Below are 18,677 nucleotides of genomic sequence, written 5' to 3' on the forward strand. Positions count from 1 at the left end.
GACAGAAATAGGATTCAAGGTGACATTAACAGACTGGAGAACTGAGTCAAAAGTAACCAAATGAATTTCAATATGGACAAATACAAGGTTCTGCACTTAGGCTGGAAGAACCAGCAGCAAAAATATAAGATGGCTTGCCAGTAGTACAGTACAGTATATGTGAAAACCTTCTGGTTTTCCATTGCATCCTCCCCAGTCAGTGAGCTTTGCATACTCATGCATACTGAGTATGCTTAGTCCTCACTGTGACGTTTGGTTCCTCACACCTTCTAAGGTTTTCTTTTCCCTATTCTTTTTTTTTTTTTTTTTAGTAGTTTTTAGTGCCTCTGCAAAATCTTGTGGTGGGTTCTGCTTCCAGGCTCCCCACTTCCAGGCATTTGGTTCGCCAATGTGAGAACGGGATGCTGGACTAAGAAGGACTCTCCTTTCGTCGCAGGTTCCGCATTGGCCCGGGGAGCGGACCGGCGCGCGCTTCCTTCCTCGCGCGCGCCTGCCCGCCTTTCCAACCCACGCGAGCGTGAGCGGCGCGCGCTCCTCGCCCCCATTATCCCCCGCCGCCACCCGCGCGACACGGAGTTCTGCAGTTCCCCTTCGTCACGCCGTGGAGCCCCCCCCCCCCCGCGCGCGCCAGCCCGGGCACCCCGCACTTTCCCTCCACCGCCGCAGTCCGAGAGAAACCCTCTGGTGGGAGGAGGCAGGTCCCCTGAAAAGAGCAAGAGCAGCAAGCCGAGCGGAGAGAAAGCGGCTAGGGATGCCCGGACGGCAACCGCTCCCAGCCTGCGGCAGGATGGCGAGGCGGGCAGCGTCTGCCAAGGCACCAGCAGCGGGGGCTTCCGGTGGGCTGAGAGGACCCGGAGCCAAACGGCAGCAGCTTCCCCTCAGGAGGCGTTGCTGAAACACCTCTCCTTCCCGCCTCACAGGGGGAGCGCCAAGTTCGGACTGCAGGGAGGTGGGGGCGGCCTAGAGGGACCACAACGACACCCCCTCCCACTTTCCTCAGCGTCTTTCACCTGCGTCATGAAGCATCGCCCTCCTCCCTTCAGGGCTGCGGGCGCTCCCCCTTTTCCTTGACGCCTCCCTTTGGGGTGGCGCGCGCTGCCCCCCTTCCCGCCCTCCGCTTAGTTCTGTGCCCCCCCGCGCCGGACCTTCTCTCCGTCCCCAGGTTGGCCCATCCTGTGTGGGATACCCTCGCCCCGCTGACCATGCCTGGGAGTCCGTCCCCGCTGGTGGGGCTTCCTGCTCTCCCGAGGCCTCGCTCTTGGCTTCGTGGTCTGTCTTAGCAGCTGGTGGTTTGGCTTGGCATCCAGTCTGTGGGCAGCCTGCTTTTTCTTTATTTTCATTTTGGTGGGGGTGGGGTTTGCACCTTCAAGCCTGGGAAGCGCAGCCGCCACTTGCAGCCGGTGGGAGGGAGGGGGTGGCCTGCCTCTCTGCCCCGGAACAGGAGGATGTCTCTCTTCACGAAGGCGCTGCGAGTCTCCAACCGCTCGATTTTCGTCTTTCTCTTCTTCTTTTCCTTCTCCTCCTCTTGCCTGTATTTCATTTATGTGGCACCCGGAATAGGTAAGAAGGGATCCCCGGCTTGCGTTTTTTCAAGGTCGGTGGGTGGGATTAAAGGGCATGTCGTTCCAAAACGGCTCCAAGGATTCACCAGGGACTTGGTTCATTCATACATGTGCACATGCGTGTTTTTTCTTTCCTCCTCACATGCGATTCTCCATTGAAAAACATTATGTTTGAGATTGTACTAGGAGCCGACGATCAAAAAGTCTATGTTGTTTGATCTTGTGGTGGCTGATCTCACACTTGCAAGTCATTATTACCTGATGCTGCAGGTGTTGAGTGAGAAATGCACAAGTGTGAACTCATAAATTGACATGCTACACTGATGCAGTTTCATTGTGTTGGGTGAATGGCAAAGCATACAGTGGTCAAACATTCCTGTGTGTACACAGTCAATAAATTCATTTTGGAAGTACATATGTTTGTGTTGTGAGAGATGCACACTTGTCTGTTATAACATGCTATTACAGGAGTAGGGCTTCTAACAAAAGAAAATACCAGTTTTACCTGCATTCCGTTTGGTAATTCTAGTTGGTGATGATATCAGATCCACTCTTCTGCTCATTATGACACTTGAATATGTAAGACTTGTGAGTTATGGGAGTGCGTTGGACAGTGCTTGTGACATAGTTTCTAATGCGAACAGCCCATGCAATTATGCTGAGAGAGCTTTGGACAATTTTACATTTTATTTCTATAAAGCCTGAGTTCTCAGCCTTTCCACACAAATACTCTATAGCAGTCATTTTAAAACAATTCCTCCTGCGAAAAATATTGTGGCCACATCTACTACATTAATCCACTTGTAGATGATTTGAAAACTTCACTTGGTCCAAATTACAACATCAAGATTACTGGGTGGGGTTCCATTTAGATCTCTCATAACTCCTGTTTTAAAACAGCTGCACTGGTTGCCATTTCACTTCTGGACTCATTTCAAGGTACAGTCGTACCTTGGTTGCCGAATGCCTTGGAACTCATATGTTTCGGCTCTTGAACGAAGTGAGTGTTCTGGTTTTGGGAAGCTGAACATATGGCGTGGCTTCTGCAGCTTCTGATTGGCTGCAGGACACTCATGCAGCCAATCGGAATCCGCGCCTTGGTTTTTGAACGCATTCTGCTCGAGAACCAAGGTACGACTGTACTCTCATTAGTTCCTAAATTCCTAAATCAGGGGTGGCGCATCCCAATTCACTACTTGAGGTGAAATGGGAAGTTCCAATTTGCCTTGCTGCTGCTTCTCCTGGCACCACCTACTTGGCTCCTGCTGCCCTATCTGCTCTGCTGCCACCACACACCCTGCCTCATCTGACATGGGCGGAGAAATGGCACAATTTTGGGAAAGATTTTGCCCAAAATGGCTTCAATTTTTCCCCAATTCAGCCCCGATGGTGGAAGTGGCAAGGCAGGGCAGGGAGTGATGCCTGGGAGGCTTCTGCTGCCTGAAGCAGTTGCTTCACCTGCCCTGTCTGGGGCAGCTCTGCCCTAAATGACTTGGGCACCAAATACCTGAAAGACCACCTCCTTCCCTACAGACCCCCTTCCGGTGTTAAGATCAACAGAGGGGCCATATTGGTTCCGGATGTAGTCCTCCAAAAGAGGACATTCTCTGTAGCAGCACCTAAGTTGTGGAACTGTCCACAGAGGTGCATCCAGCATCTTCTTTGTACAGCTTTTGGTGAGTTCTGAAGGCAATACCTGTTTAGCCTGGCTTTTGACATATTAGATGAGAGTCTTTTTAAAGAGGTGGTGCTCCACTCTCTCTTTAAAGGCAAATTCTTTCTCTCCTTTCTCCAATGAAGTATTTGTCACTCCATGGATCCACCCTGTCAATCCCCTAGGGCAGTATTGGTCAAACCTGGGTCTCCAGCTGTTTTGGGACTACAATTCCCATCATTCCTGACCACTGGTCCTGTTAGCTAGGGATGATGGAAGTTGTTGTTCAGAAACAGCTGGAGACCCAGGTTTGGCCAACACTGCCCTAAGGCTAGCTCTGAGAAGCTAAGGTGGGCCACCTTCTCACAGTACAGTAATCTAAACTGATCCAGTATAGATGGAACTGACAGTGCTCTAGATGCCTCCATTGGACTGGCTCCAACTCTGACTCTAGTCACCAATCCTCCTGTGTACCTGAAATACCAAGGTGATCTACATGCCCCACAGTAATGGCAAGAGCATTCAGGAGTGATTGTTTTGGTGGTTCTACTTCTCATCATTCTACAGTAAGACAAGAGCCTTGAAAGGGGCACCAGCCATGTCAGCCAGAAAATCCCCCAGGGCATTCAGGAATCCATCTGGTTCCATTGGTCTTTGAGGGTGAACTAACCCTTGCGGAGTGGAGTTACTACATTTAGCTCAACCAGAGAATGATCCACCCATGACAACAGACTAACAGCAAGCCCCCAACCTGCTCTGTGGCAAGACTAGGTTGAGAGTGCCCACCCACATTTGTTGGACCACTGGTGCAGTGAGACAGCCCCATGGTTGTCACAGAGGCCATGCGGTCCTTGGCTGGCCCATTTGTGGCAGCCTTAGCCTGAATATTAAGTTTCCCAACACCACCATAAAAGGGTTCTCCAGCACCACATGTCAGACAAGCTCTGTGAGTTTAGTTAGGAAGGTTGAAGGGCAGTGGGATGGATGGCACACAAAAAAATCCCCTCTTTCTGGCCCAGCACCACAAATTAGACTACACACCTGCAGTAGAGGATAACAAACATTAGGAGAACATCCACTAGTTGACACTTAAAAAAAAAAAGGACATAAACTACCGGTACCTTCAAACAGAAGTGATTACTTCATATGCTTCTTGGTACAGTTAAGTAGGAAATCTGGAAATAGATTTGGATATGAAATTGTCTCAAAAAGGGAGAATATAAAATTGAGAAGATCCTATATGATTTAGGATGTATCAGTGCATAGTGTTCAGTAGGAAAATGTATCTTTCTTTTCTGGTGTAAGTCCTAATATTTACTTGCACTGAACTTTCATATTGTGGAATGGCTACCTATTTTTAAAATCAAGTTCACATTTCTTTATACAGCACTGTTTAATTACTAATTGAACAAAATTGATTTCACGTTGGTTTCAAACGGAATATGTTTCCTTAGAGGATGTCTGCCTGTGGATTAAACTACAGTGCAGTGGTGCAATAACAAGTTTAATTGATTTAAGTAACAATAATCTAGTTGTGAAAGCCTCATGACTTTATAATACCTCCTTACCTTTTCTTTGGTTGTGATGTGTGATTTGGTTACCATATTGAAGTGTTTTACTGTGGTAACTAAGGAAGAAATTCATTGTAGTGCTATGGCAAAAGTTCTATCAGCACAAGCGTTTCAGTTTGCCAGATGGAATGATCCTCTGTCTCCTCCCACTGTGTGCTGTTCTGGGGGTTCTCCTGACCCCCTCAAACTAATTTAAGGTGTGTATGCAGGGGGCTCACAGGGGAATGGGGAGAAAGCCCTGTTACGCTAATGGAAGTCCTTGTGCAGGCTTCCATTCACGTGACTCGTGAGTTAAATCCAGACCTAAATTTGTTTCCATGTTTACATTCGGGATAATAATTCTGGATTACACATATCCAACTAGTTTATGTGATATTTTGCATTCTTGATACTAGCATTGACATTTCAACTAGCTGAAAACACAGTTCGAGTTCTTCTTACAATTTATGTTACAACAAAGGCTGTTTTGGGTAAATAATATTTTTATGTACAGTTGGGCCTGATTCATATCCAGCTTTTGCATGGTTGGCCTGTGGCATGCCAGTAGCCAAATAAATCAAGCAACAATGTGTTTTTTTCTCTTGGGAAGAGAAAATGGCATAGGAAAATGGCATAAGAAGAAATCATGACAACGGGTTGGCAAACTTATTATGTAGGTTTCCCATAAGCATCTGGTTAATCACTGTGAGAGCAGAATGCCAGACTAGAGGGACCCATTGGCCTGATTCTGCAGGCTCTTTTCATATTCTCATGCTTCCTCATTATAATGTCACTGTTGTGTCATGATACAGGGGCATGCAGAAGCACATCTGATGGTATGGCTCTCTTCTCTGCTTTCATATACTGTATTTTTCGCTCTATAAGACGCACCTAGTTTTTGGAGGAGGAAAACAAGGGGGGGGGGAATCTGAATCCCAGAAGCCAGAACAGCAAGAGGGATTGCTGTGCAGCGCTCCCTCTCACTGTTCTGGCTTCTGGGATAGCCGTGCAGCCTCTTCAGGGCAGTGGGACGAAGGCTCCCCGCTGCCCTGAAGAGGCTGTGTGCGGCTAAGCCAGAAGCTAGAACAGCGAGAGGGAGCGCTGCGCAGCGATCCCTCTCGCTGTTCTGGCTTCTGGGATAGCTGCGCAGCTTGCATTCGCTCCATAAGACGCACACACATTTCCCCTTACTTTTTAGGAGGGAAAAGGTGCATCTTACAGAGAAAAAAATACGGTATATTATTTGACAGAATGTGCCAGCATTGTCAATGCTGACTGCATTCATCACGTTTTAAAACAGAGAGATGCCAGATGTCAGGCTTATAAGTAATTCTTCCTTCTCCCTTCTTTCCTTTGCATAAAGTAAGTTCAAAAAAAATATTACCATGTTCTCATATTTAATTGATTCTTTTCAGAGTTAGTGAAGAAAAAGACAGGTACTCTACACTGAATATTGAACTTTGTACATTTCACTTCCAACTGTTATTGAGCTTCCACAGCTTTCCCCCTTTTTTTCAGTGCCTTAATTTATATTTGGAAATGACTATATATATTATTATATTTGTCAATCATGTAATTGTGCAATAATGAGTAACATTTATAGTTTCAGTTTCAAATTGAAGCCAATTTTGAATGATATTTCATCTCTCAACAGCAAATACGTATCTATTTATGGTTCAAGCACGAGGCATAATGCTGAAAGAAAATGTGAAAACAATAGGGCATATGATCAGGCTGTACACTAATAAAAATGCTACTTTAAATGGCACAGGTAAGAACGTTATGCTTTTCATTTTTTTATCTTAGAACATTTTCATAACCATCTGTTGAGTGAACCGTAGATTACAATGCTTTTGTTTATTGTAAAAATTTCTAAAATGGCCATGAAATAGATCCTAGAATAGCGTACAATAAGATTGGAATAAGAATAGAATAAGAGCAGCAAGAATAGAACCCAATAAATGCAAAACATAGAAGAATACAAACTAAACAACAGCAGCTGAAAACAAATAAAGACAAACTAAAGACAAATGTAAACCTTTTAAAATGTCCAGACAAGCAGAAAAACCTTAATCTGGTCCCAAAAACATTGTAATGTAAGAAACAGATGATTAATAGAAAGGAAATTGTTGATGTGGTGTAGTGGTTAAGAGCAGTGGATTCGTAATCTGGGGAACCGGGTTCGCGTCTCCGCTCCTCCACATGCAGCTGCTGGGTGACCTTGGGCTAGTCACACTTCTCTGAAGTCTCTCAGCCCCATTCACCTCACAGAGTGTTTGTTGTGGGGGAGGAAGGGAAAGGAGAATGTTAGCCGCTTTGAGACTCCTTCGGGTAGTGATAAAGTAGGATATCAAATCCAAACTCTTCTTCATCCAAGTCATTTATAAAGATATTGAACAACATCATTCTCAGGGCATAACCCTTTATCACTCCATTGGCATTTTGTTTTTCTATTGTATCTTTCTGAGTTCCTCAGAAAGTATATGAGAGAGATGTTTTAAAATTAAATAATATGCAGATGGCAATGCTACCTTATAAACATAGAAACAATTCTGTTTTTTCTTTCTCTTTTAAATTGAAATTGTATTTCTTTCTATGAAGATTACCCTGAAGGCAACAATTCAAGTGATAACCTTGAACAAACTGTGATGTACCTTCCAGAAAATTTCACTTACTCTCCTAGCCAACCTTGTCCGGAAAAGTTGCCCTACATGAGTAAGTTCACCTTGACATATGATCTGTTTTACTACAAATTGCTTTGAAATCGTCTCCTTCAATAAAGTGTATTAAAATTATTTCCTAGATGAGTATGGATATAATTTATATTACAACTATTTCTTAGATGAATATGGATATAATTTATATAACTAGAATCCTCAAAGTAGAAGAAAAACAGGTTAGATTTATTTATTTTTAATAATGAAAACTGTTTAGTAGAAAAATAAGTTTTGGAAGTTCATACCACAGTTCAGAGCAGGCTACAAGAATTCATTTTTTGAAAGCAGTGCATTCAGGTGCAGTGTTCTTTTCAGTTAGAGGATTCTGTCATCTTGCAGGAGAGAACTTTTACCCATTGCTGCAATTAACCACAATTTATTTTATTAATTAATAAAAATATTTATAAACCACTATTCATGAAAAATATCAGAGTGGTTTACAAAAGTTATACGTACGGAAGGCCATCCAGTGAAAACCATATGATTTTAATTTTTTTTAATCAGAAATCAGCTAATTATTATGGAAATTGCCTGATGGAATAGAAAAGTTTTCAGCCCACCTTTCAAAATTGAAACATTCTGAAATAGAATGATCCTGTTGAATCTCTATTGGAAGAGTGTTCCACAAGACTGGGCCGATGACACTAATAGCTTGAACTCAAATGGGGACTGCAAAGGAAGAGCCCTGCTGTAAGGGGGTTGCAGTTGGTGGCAATAAGCTTTTGGAAGTTCTGGGGTGGATCCAGTTCTAGCAGGGCTTGCATTTGCTGCCAAACATTAGAAATGTCAAAGAAAAATAAGGAGTGCTCTTAAAGGCTCCCAATTGTTCCTTTTGTAGCTGCATTTTTAGCTGCCCCACACTTAATTTGGCCCGTATTTCAGAGGTTCCCCATGCCTGACCTATGGAGTTTATATATTTTAGTTTTATCACAGTAGTGTTCTATTTTAAGTGATAAATATGAACAACTTCAGGTTGGTTTTTTAAATTCACATTAATACTTCATTCTTTTCAAAACTTAGGAGGCTTTATTGATGTCAATATGAGTGAAATTGGTTTGGATGAAATTCAGAAGATATTTTCAAAAGATTTAGACATTGAACCAGGTGGTCATTGGAGGCCCAAAGACTGTAAACCACGGTGGAAGGTGAGGTGAAGGTGAAGATGATATTTTCTTAACATCTAAAAATACTTCTTAAATGTTTCAGCATGATCGAATAAAGCTAGGTGATTTTTTCAAAGTCTTGGCATGGTTTTTCTTTTGCAATACTGGAACACATCTTCAAAATGATATAAAATATATATGTTATGTATATGTGTAATTTGTGTTTTTCAGACCAGAAACTGACATTGAAATGTAGTTTAAAAGTAATACTGTATGTATGATAGATGCAGGGTAACAAATACACACATACTTATACACACATACTCATTGTATTTGAAGGTTGCAATACTCATTCCTTTTCGGAATCGCCATGAACATCTTCCAATATTTTTCCGACACCTGATACCAGTGTTACAAAACCAAAGGCTGGAATTTGCTTTTTATGTTGTTGAACAGGTGAGCGGCTTTATATTTGTTTTAGAATGAATTCAAATATATTATTGTAAATAATGCATTGTATCTATGTTAATCCTGGTTTCCAAGGTGGAATCTACACACATATAAAAAACGCTATGAAAATGCTTTTTTAAAATAAATGTTTTAAAATAAATGTCACCATCTAGTGTCAGATTTGTATATTGCACTTTACAACACATTCAAAACGTTTTGTTTGCAGCTGTGTAGTTGAGTGGCGCTGTGGTCTAAACCAAAGAGCCTAGGGCTTGCCGATCGGAAGGTCGGCGGTTCGAATCTCCGTGACGGGGGGGGCTCCCATTGCTTGGTCCCAGCTCTTGCCAACCTAGTAGTTTGAAAGCACTTCAATGTGCAAGTAAATAAATAGGTATTGCTCCGGTGGGAAGGTAAACGGCGTTTCAGTGCGCTGCTCTGGTTTCGCCAGAAGTGGCTTAGTCATGCTGGCCACATGACCCAGAAAAACTGTCTGGGAACAAACGCCAGCTCCCTTGGCCAGTAAAGCGAGATGAGCACCGCAACCCCTGAGTCGTTCGAGACTGGACTTAACTGTCAGGGGTCCTTTACCTTTTAGCTGAGTCCCAAGAAATATTACTCTTGGAAGGTTTGGGCAAAATTCATTAAAATGTTTTCTTTAATCAGGTGAATTAAAAACTAATTATTTTGCTTCAGAAGATTGTCTCTTAGTTTATATAATTTTAACTGTGGCATTGCATATCTGATTTTGTGGGTTGTTCCAAATCAGCTGTGATCACTCAGTCAGCAGAGCATGAGACTCTCTCAGGGTCATGGGTTCGAGATCCGCATTGGGCAAAAGATTCCTGCATTGCAGTGGGGTTGGACTAGATGACCCTCGTGGTCCCTTTCAACTCTACAATTTTATGATTATATCATACTATGACTTTAACAATGTTTCTGCTACTCTGCTGTTAGAAGGAATGTAACCAGGGGTGCCAACTTGATTAAAATATTTGGGCGGGGGTCCCAGGTAAGCCCTGCCCTGCCCTGCCCAATCAATCACATGACATGTCACACACATCATTTAAATGGTAATGCCCATCAGCTTTGGGGGGCCTGGCCTTCTCAAATATTTTATGGGAGGGGGACGTTTGCTATGAAGTAGCAAACATTATATATTAAGAAAACTTTTTATGTTAAAGTTTTGTATTACAGTGGTACTTCAGGTTGCATACGCTTCAGGTTACATAAGCTTCAGGTTACAGACTCCTCTAACCCAGAAATAGTGCTGTAGGTTAAGAACTTTGTTTCAGGATGAGAACAGAAATCGTGCTCCAGCGGTGCAGCGGCAGCAGGAGGCCCCATTATCTAAAGTGGTGCTTCAGGTTAAGAACAGTTTCAGGTTAAGAATGGACCTCCGGAACGAGTTAAGTACTTAATCCAAGGTACCACTGTATCTATCTTATGTCGATAGTCAATCCTTTTATGTCAGTTCTTATTTAACACATTTACAGCAGTATCCTAACCATGTTGCCTAGAAGTGCCATAGAATTCAAAGGTGCTTACTCCTGGGTGAGGATTACAGTCTTAACGTCTTGTTTTTTCCTCTTATTAAGACTGGAACACAGCCATTTAACCGAGCAATGCTCTTCAACATTGGTTTTAAAGAAGCCATGAAGGATGGTGACTGGGACTGTGTAATTTTTCATGATGTGGATCACTTACCTGAAAACGATCGAAATTATTATGGATGTGGTGAGATGCCACGACATTTTGCCGCAAAGCTGGACAAATATATGTACATGTAAGTAATAAATTCAATTAATTTGTGATTGTAGAAAATTCATTCTGAATCTCTATAGTTATAACCAATGTTTTGAATTAGACAAAGCTTTGCCATTAGGAAATGGCACAACATTGGAAAATAAATATTTAAGTCAGTCATTCCTCCTGTTCCACAAGTATGGGTTAAATTTAGTACTACTAGACATTCCTTGAAACAATATAAAACAGAAAAGTTAGTATTTGTTTATAACAAATGTTAAGCAGTTCATGCAGATGATCTATGGATTAAAAGGCCCATGCATTCCGTATACAGTGGTGCCCCGCAAGACGAATGCCTCGCAAGACGAAAAACCCGCTAGACGAAAGGGTTTTCCGTTTTTCAATGCGCTTTGCAAGACAAATTTCCCTATGGGCTTGCTTTGCAAGATGAAAACGTCTTGCGAGTCTTGCGATTTTTTTCGCTTCCCCCCTTTTTCTAAGCCACTAAGCCGCTAATAGCCTTTTAGCCGCTAAGCCGCTAAGCCGCTAATAGCCGCTAAGCCGCTAATAGGGTTGCTTCACAAGACGAAAAAACCGCTAGACAAAGAGACTCGCGGAACGGATTATTTTTGTCTTGCGAGGCACCACTGTAACTTCCATATATGACTATGGGTTTTTAAGCTTTGGCATAGAATTTGGTAATTATAAATACAGATATGGCAGTGAAAAAGTTTTGGACTGTAACTACTCTGAGGTACATCTCATATCTCAAAAGATCAACATTAACTTGCAAATGTGAAGGTTTTAAAACACTTTTAATTGACAAAATATGTACAGTTTTATTACCTAGCCCTTCTACTGAGGCAGTTTCCTTTCAATGAAATTGGGCTTTCTAAGAAGTTTCCTTGTTAACCTTATTGACATGTATTGTATTGGCATAGCTATGTAGTTACGTTGTGCAAATAGGCTGAAAGTCACTCCCTATCATTCTTTGACAAACAGCCCTCCCATAATAAAACTTACTTACTAGTTGAAATCACAAAAAACTATCTCTTCTCAGTGATGTATGCACTCTGACTACATTTCTCCCCTACCTAAAAACCTGTTCCCATGGCTTAATCTTGCAATGGCCACGGCAGATTTAGTTTCTATCTTCTAAAGCTCCTGGTCTTTGTGATTCAGCTGCCCATTTGCTCCATGGCTGTCTTTTATTCCTATGGCTCTCAGCCTACGTTTCCCCTCACACCTTGCATATGTTTATTGCTCAGTTGCTTTATATCATACCTCCTTGCTCTTCTTTTCTTTTCTTGCATTTGCATGGTTGGGTTCTATAGGTGCATACCCAATCCTCCCCTATGCTTTGTAAAGTAAATTCTCATGCCATATCACAACCTGCTTTTGAAAGTCTCTTTATTTTTGTTTTAAATACATGTGAATAGGGGCTGCTCCTAAAACATCATTGGTTTCATGGAGCTAGTTGTGCCATTCTATGAATCCCAGCCCATATTTCCAAATCTTTATTTTACACTTGTATGCCTAAATCCAACCTCCTGACTATGTGGTTAGTGTTCTCCTTGTGTGGTTTCTATGAGATGGTGTGTTTGTACACAGCTGCAAGATGACCTTATAGAAATACACTTGGCCTCTGTGTTTATTTAATTGATTTAACAAAATTGTGAAGGCTTTGATTTTAAAAGGTGTATTCATTTCTTCAAAAAGGTTAATTGTTTGTCAAATGTGGAAAGTTGTAGGAAGAAATAATTATTTTTACCTAAATGCACTAAAGAAAATGAAATTTGCCTGCTGTCATTTTCAGTCTTCCATACAATGAGTTCTTTGGTGGTGTAAGTGGACTAACAATAGAACAATTCAAAAAAATCAATGGATTTCCAAATGCTTTCTGGGGATGGGGTGGAGAAGATGATGATCTCTGGAATAGGTGAGTGTTTATAGAATGTATAGGTTGATCACCTAGATGGAAGTGACTTTCAAGTTATCTTCTGGCATTGAGAAAGAAGATTTATTCAGATGTGCAGGTGCCTATTAGACACTTGTAAATTAGTATCTAACAGTCATTTAACATCATGCTAATTCCTATCACTTTAATGGCACATCAAAGCATTTTCTATTAAGTTATTTGTTATTAAAATTTATATGCTGCCCTTCATTATAAAGCAATCTGAGGATGGGGCACAACACACAACATTCTACATACAAGTCATCCTATTAGGCAGTCCGGATGGTAGTCTCTTTTAAAGAACTTCAAAGAAACACAACTAGGATAAGTTTTAAAAGTGAAGTAAACTCAGAATATGTTTGGGAGAATTTTCTTTAGTTAATAAGTAGGCTATAAACAAAAGAAATGTCTCCCCTGCTCATGTTTTGAAAAGTATGACTGGATCTGCCTGATGAAACTGATGCCAGCATGTTGGAAAACTCTTCCGTTCTTCTGCGTGTTCCTGCTGTCTCACTATTGTTTTTCCAGTTTGCAGTTGCAGTTAATTGGAAGATGTGTGTTTTTAAAGACTCTTGCCAATGTTTCTGTCATGACATTTCCTCTTTAGTAGGTTGTCTAAAAACATTTCAGTATAATCTGAGAGCGAACAAGTAAATCAAAGTTTATTACCCTTCCCTAACAGCTTAAAAATAAATAAAAATAAAGACATACATGTTCTGTATAGGTCAGAGACAAACAGACATGTTTCAGGATGAATCTTGCACCTTCAGATGTTTTGCATAGCTGACCAGATAAGCTATGTTCAGTTAAAAAATGTCTGACTGTGGTGAATATCTCAAAGATACCTTGCATCCACAAGATTTACTCCAATTTGTGCAAATTGTTTGTAGGATTGCAACCACAGCAAAATGGCTTTACAAATCTTAAGTTTTTCTTACACATGTTAACTATTTCAATTGTAGGGTTCACTATGTAGGATACAACGTATCAAGACCAGAAGGAGAGCTAGGGAAGTATAAGTCTATTCCTCATCATCACCGAGGAGAAGTTCAATTCTTAGGACGGTAAGAAAAATTGCTTAGTGTCAAAATGCTCACAGGAGATTTTGTTTTCGGCATAATATGCTGTTAGCTGCAAAACATAACAGTTGCAACTATTCAGTGTGGTGTAGTGGTTAAGAGCGGTAGACTCGTAATCTGGGGAACCAGGTTCGCGTCTCTGCTCCTCCACATGCAGCTGCTGAGTGACCTTGGGCCAGTCACACTTCTTTGAAGTCTCTCAGCCCCACTCACCTCACAGAGTGTTTGTTGTGGGGGAGGAAGGGAAAGGAGATTGTTGGCCGCTTTGGGACTCCTTTGGGTAGTGATAAAGCGGGATATCAAATCCAAACTCCTCTTCTTCTTCATGTATATAGTTTCTTCACATGCAAAACATGTCTCAAGTTTATCATTGTTATTCCCGGTGTGATGAAGATACGATTTAAAACCCTGAATGATCACAGTTCTAATTCTTGTGGTGATCTTTCATGAGAAGAAGAGGACCTCCTCCTCTTCACATGAGTGGAACTCAAACTCACGGAGGGCTGTCAGCACAATAAAGATGGCATGACAGGACTTCCCGTGCTCTTGGGTGTGTCAACAAATATCCAAGTAGAGTTTACATCTTGAGTAACCACCATGGTTGATCTAGGATTTGAATTGGTTGGTTCTGATGTCAAAATAAGCACTAAATAGCATTAGCTTATTTTGTGTTTGCATATTCCCAGCCATAGGCCAATAGCCTATATCTGGAAGTAAGCCCCATTGAATTCAAGAGGACTTACTTCCTAATAGAGATGTATATGGTTGCACTGTTAAAGTTGTTGTGCTGGGTAAGTAATAGTATGCCATATAACCTGTAAGGTACTGTTCATATATTGTCAAAGCTTTTTTTATTTTGAATATGTTTACATTTGATAAACAATTATCTGCTTGTTTAAAGGCTGAAAATCACTTTCAGATTGCAGCCAATTACAGTAAACATGACTTTCCATAGCTTTTAGCAATGCTCCTTACTTTTGCTCTCCACAGGTATAAACTATTAAGATATTCCCGAGAGCGTCAGTACATTGATGGATTGAATAATCTGCTATATACACCTACTGTTTTAGTCAGCAAATTGTATACAAATGTAACAGTAAACCTTATGCCAGAACTAGCTCCTGTCCAAGATTATTAATGGAACAGCAGAATAAATGGATCAAACATTTGAAAATATTGATTTAAAACCGCAAGTTAAAGACATCACATCAGATATTTCTGAAGACTTAACAAAAGAAGTCAAATGATTGTATGTATGACTATGTGCCAGTTTGTGAAAAGAAACCCGCCTAGTGGCTGCTACTTAAAATGTTTACGTCATGAAACCAACACTATTCAAGCCTTTATTTGGGCACATTTTTCACAACAGAAACCACTCGTCTCAACTGTAATTAACAGTCGTGTTGCTTGTTTAGAAGTCAAGAAAAATCATTTTCACCCAGGAAATATGCTTTCAAGAAATCACAGTTAAAATGAAGTTTTTAATATTTTTCATGTTATGTAAATATCTTTTAAATTAACAAGCTTTTGAACATGGCAGCATTCAAGAGTTCTGTATGTGCTTGAGAATACTTGTGTTCAGTCTCTTGGATTTTGTTTATTGGCATGAGATAACATGTAAGCAGTTAATTCTAGACAAAGACTTCAATTGGTTTACAATGAAGGACCAATTTGCTGCTTATGGTTGTAAACTATTTTGAGCTCCTATATGCCTACATATGTGATTTTACCACTAATTTTTCTGTGAATAATCCTTAATTTTTTATTCTATTTATTATTTAGGCAATGCCATGATTCCCTGATTATGCTTGAAATAATATTGTTTATGCATATTGCATGTACATTTTGGGAATCCATCAAGGATGTTATTGTGTGCCAATAGTGTTGGTATCAGATTTATGCCTAGTCAGTCTATTTATTAAGATATTGCTGCTTGTAGATTTCTTTTTAAAATAACTCCTTCCCACCTAAATGGAAAGTGCAGATATATGTGCTCATTAGAAGAGATTAATGAGTGATAATAGGAGGGGAATGATGGCAGAAAGACTTAATATGAACAGAATGAAAATTTCAGAACATTTGCCATTGGTTCAAATTTATTTACATTAAAGTCGCTGGAGCTGGGGTTACCCCAAGGGGGTATGTTTTGAAGATTTCTCATGTAATAATTGGCATTAGTGTCAAAAGCTTCTCTTTTTAAAGTTGTGTGCATTTTCTGCAACAACCTAAGACTCTTTCCTTCATGACCTCTAGAAAGAATGAGCATTGTCTGTGTTCTCTAATTTCACCAGTTTTTGTGGAATGGGTGAAGATCACCATGTTATAAGTGCTATTATTTAGTATATTCTTATATTAGTGCAGTTAATACCACGTGAAATTACTTCTTTAGAGCCTCAGCATAATTTTTTTTATTATATGCTTTGCATGGTTAAACTGTGGCACTTGCTCTCTCAGGAGGCAATGATGTCCACCAACTTAGATGGCTTTAAAAGAAGATTAAACCAATGTATGGAGGAGAGGGCTGTCAATGGCTACTAGTCATGACGGCTATGCTCAACATCCACAGTTGGTGGCAGCAGTGCTTCTGACTGCCAGCTGCTGGAAACTACAAGAGGGGAGAGCGCTTTTGTGCTTGAATCCCACTTGCCGGCTTCTGAAAAACATCTGGTTGGCCTCCCTGAGAGCAGGAAACTGAACTAGATGGGCCATTGGCCTGATCCAGCAGGCTTGTTGTCTTATGTTATGTCTTTATGTTATGTTATGACGTTGCAAGAGACACCTATCATTCTAAATAGTATGCAAAATTCAACTGGGCATTTTACACAGTTAAATATGAAGAGTTCTTGCTGAAAAACCAATGATGTCAGGAAGACATGATGTAAACCGGGCATTTAAAAGAGTATTTAAATTTTATCTAGATCTCTACATTGGGTGTTCTTCTTCCCCTCACCCCCAATTCATTAGTGGACTTTTACAAAGTTAAACATGCCACACGTTTACCAGATTTAATATGGCCACATGATTTGAATGCAAATGCTTAACTTTAAAATGTCAGCTTGTTGCATAACTTTTATATAGGTATATATTTATATATATATTATCCCTTCATTTTTAATCTATATAAAAAAAAATCCAAGATACATTGTACATTATTTCCTGGTTGAACACACCATTCTAGAGCAGATCTTAATATGCCATGTGCCTTTAAAGTAGCATAAGACTGGAGCTGGGAGCGATTCATAATCTTTATCCATGGCCTCTTGTAAAACCCCTAAAAAATTGTATTTAGTCTCTGGTTTCCAGTAGTTGACAATTAAGAATTTCCAACAGTTGACAATTTAAAATGCCTATATTTGGAAATATGATTTTTAAGATTAAAAAGAGAAATTATAATTAAACAAAGTAATGATAATTGTGTCACTTTGAAGTCTGCTGAGAATACTAACTTTACCCCACCCCTCTTGGTCCTTTAATATTTTGGGCTAAAATTAGAGGTAATTGATATATGGATAATAAAACATGCTTTCCCCCTTGGATGTCTGGGTCTGTTTCAGAATCTTGTTAAAGAGTTGAGCTTGTATTTTTTCATGTAAACTATGTGAATTGTTAAAAAAAATGTACTTGCAGCATATCAGAGGAAAGTGTACTTAACATTATTTTACTGTTCCAGCTGTGAGATGCTCATTTAATGCACTGAAAACTAAAGTTGGAAATGGTAAAGATTCATGCTATGACATTTTATTTTGCACATTAAAATGTTTGTACTTTTAAAATACATTGTCTCTTGAAATGTAGTATGCTAAAAACTGATGTACTGTTACTTTTAGTAATATTGCGTTCATTTTGTTTGAAATAGTTTTGATATAGCTTACAAAGTGTATTCCTTCAATTTCTTCTCTTTTAAAGCACAGGTTTTAGGAGAGCTCTGCATCATTAGATTGTACAAAGTTTAAATGAAAAGAGATTTTAATCTTTTGTTATTATTTTTCCTTAGAGTGGAATCCGACTAAGTCATATTCAGAGTAGATCCACTGAAACATGTGTTCTTATGTGAGTCATTTTTACCTTAAGTCTCTGGATTTCTAACTCAGTGCAAGCAACAACACTTAGTGCCTGGTTTTAGAAACATGCCCTTAATTACCCAATATACAGTTCAGCTCATTGCTCATGCAATTTCTCTGTGCATGCACACCTAGCTATCTTCAGGTTCCTGAAGGTGCTTTTCAGGTTAGCTTTTCCTAAACTACTGGTAGTTTGATCACTGATTTTACATGGGAATACAGTGGTACCTTGGTTTTAGGACAGCTTAGTTTATGAACAACTTGGAAATAGAACACTGCAAACTCGGAAGAAGGTGTTTCGGTTTGTGAACTTTGCCTTGGAAGTGGAACCTGTTGAGTGTGTTCCGTTTGTAAATTGAGTCCCTTCTGCTAATCAGAGGCTTCCTGTTGAGTCTGTCGGCCGTTGAGTCCCGAGCACCCACACAACACAGAGGTGATATTTGGAGCTTATGTTTTTGCTATTTTTTGTGTTTTTGTTTGTGTGGTTTTTTTTTGACTATGACTTGTCCTTCGTACACATAAGAAAAAATAATTTTAATTTTTATCATCTACAATACTGTCTTATTTATTTTATAGTACAGTACATTGATTATTGCTTTCATTTTCTGGATCAGCGCTCTCGTTAGATAGTAAAATTCATGTTAAATTGCTGTTTTAGGGGTTGTTTTTAAAAGTCTGGAAAGGATTAATCCATTTTGCATTCGTTTCTATGGGAAAGTGTGCCTTGGTTTTGGAACAGACTTCCGGAACGGATTAAATTTGGGAACCGAGGTACCACTGTAATGGCTTGGACTCTACATT

General features: G+C 40.2%; 1 protein-coding gene across 2 annotated transcripts; it reads left to right on the forward strand.

The window, feature by feature from the left end:
- The first annotated feature begins 529 nt into the window (after nt 1-529).
- On the forward strand, nt 530-17,590 carry B4GALT6 (beta-1,4-galactosyltransferase 6). Of its 2 annotated transcripts, XM_083747938.1 has the most exons (9): nt 530-1,560; nt 6,421-6,537; nt 7,368-7,481; nt 8,504-8,628; nt 8,926-9,042; nt 10,632-10,819; nt 12,596-12,718; nt 13,699-13,800; nt 14,806-17,590. In XM_083747938.1, the coding sequence occupies exons 1-9, from the start codon at nt 1,446-1,448 to the stop codon at nt 14,951-14,953; spliced, it is 1,149 nt and encodes a 382-aa protein (XP_083604064.1). In that variant the 5' UTR covers nt 530-1,445; the 3' UTR covers nt 14,954-17,590. The 2 variants fall into 2 exon arrangements, with proteins under 2 accessions (XP_083604064.1, XP_083604065.1); XM_083747939.1 differs by lacking the exon at nt 12,596-12,718.
- Nucleotides 17,591-18,677: the final 1,087 nt, after the last annotated feature.

The sequence above is a fragment of the Podarcis gaigeae genome, assembly GCF_964106915.1.
Source record: "Podarcis gaigeae genome assembly, chromosome: 7".
Taxonomy (NCBI): domain Eukaryota; kingdom Metazoa; phylum Chordata; class Lepidosauria; order Squamata; family Lacertidae; genus Podarcis; species Podarcis gaigeae.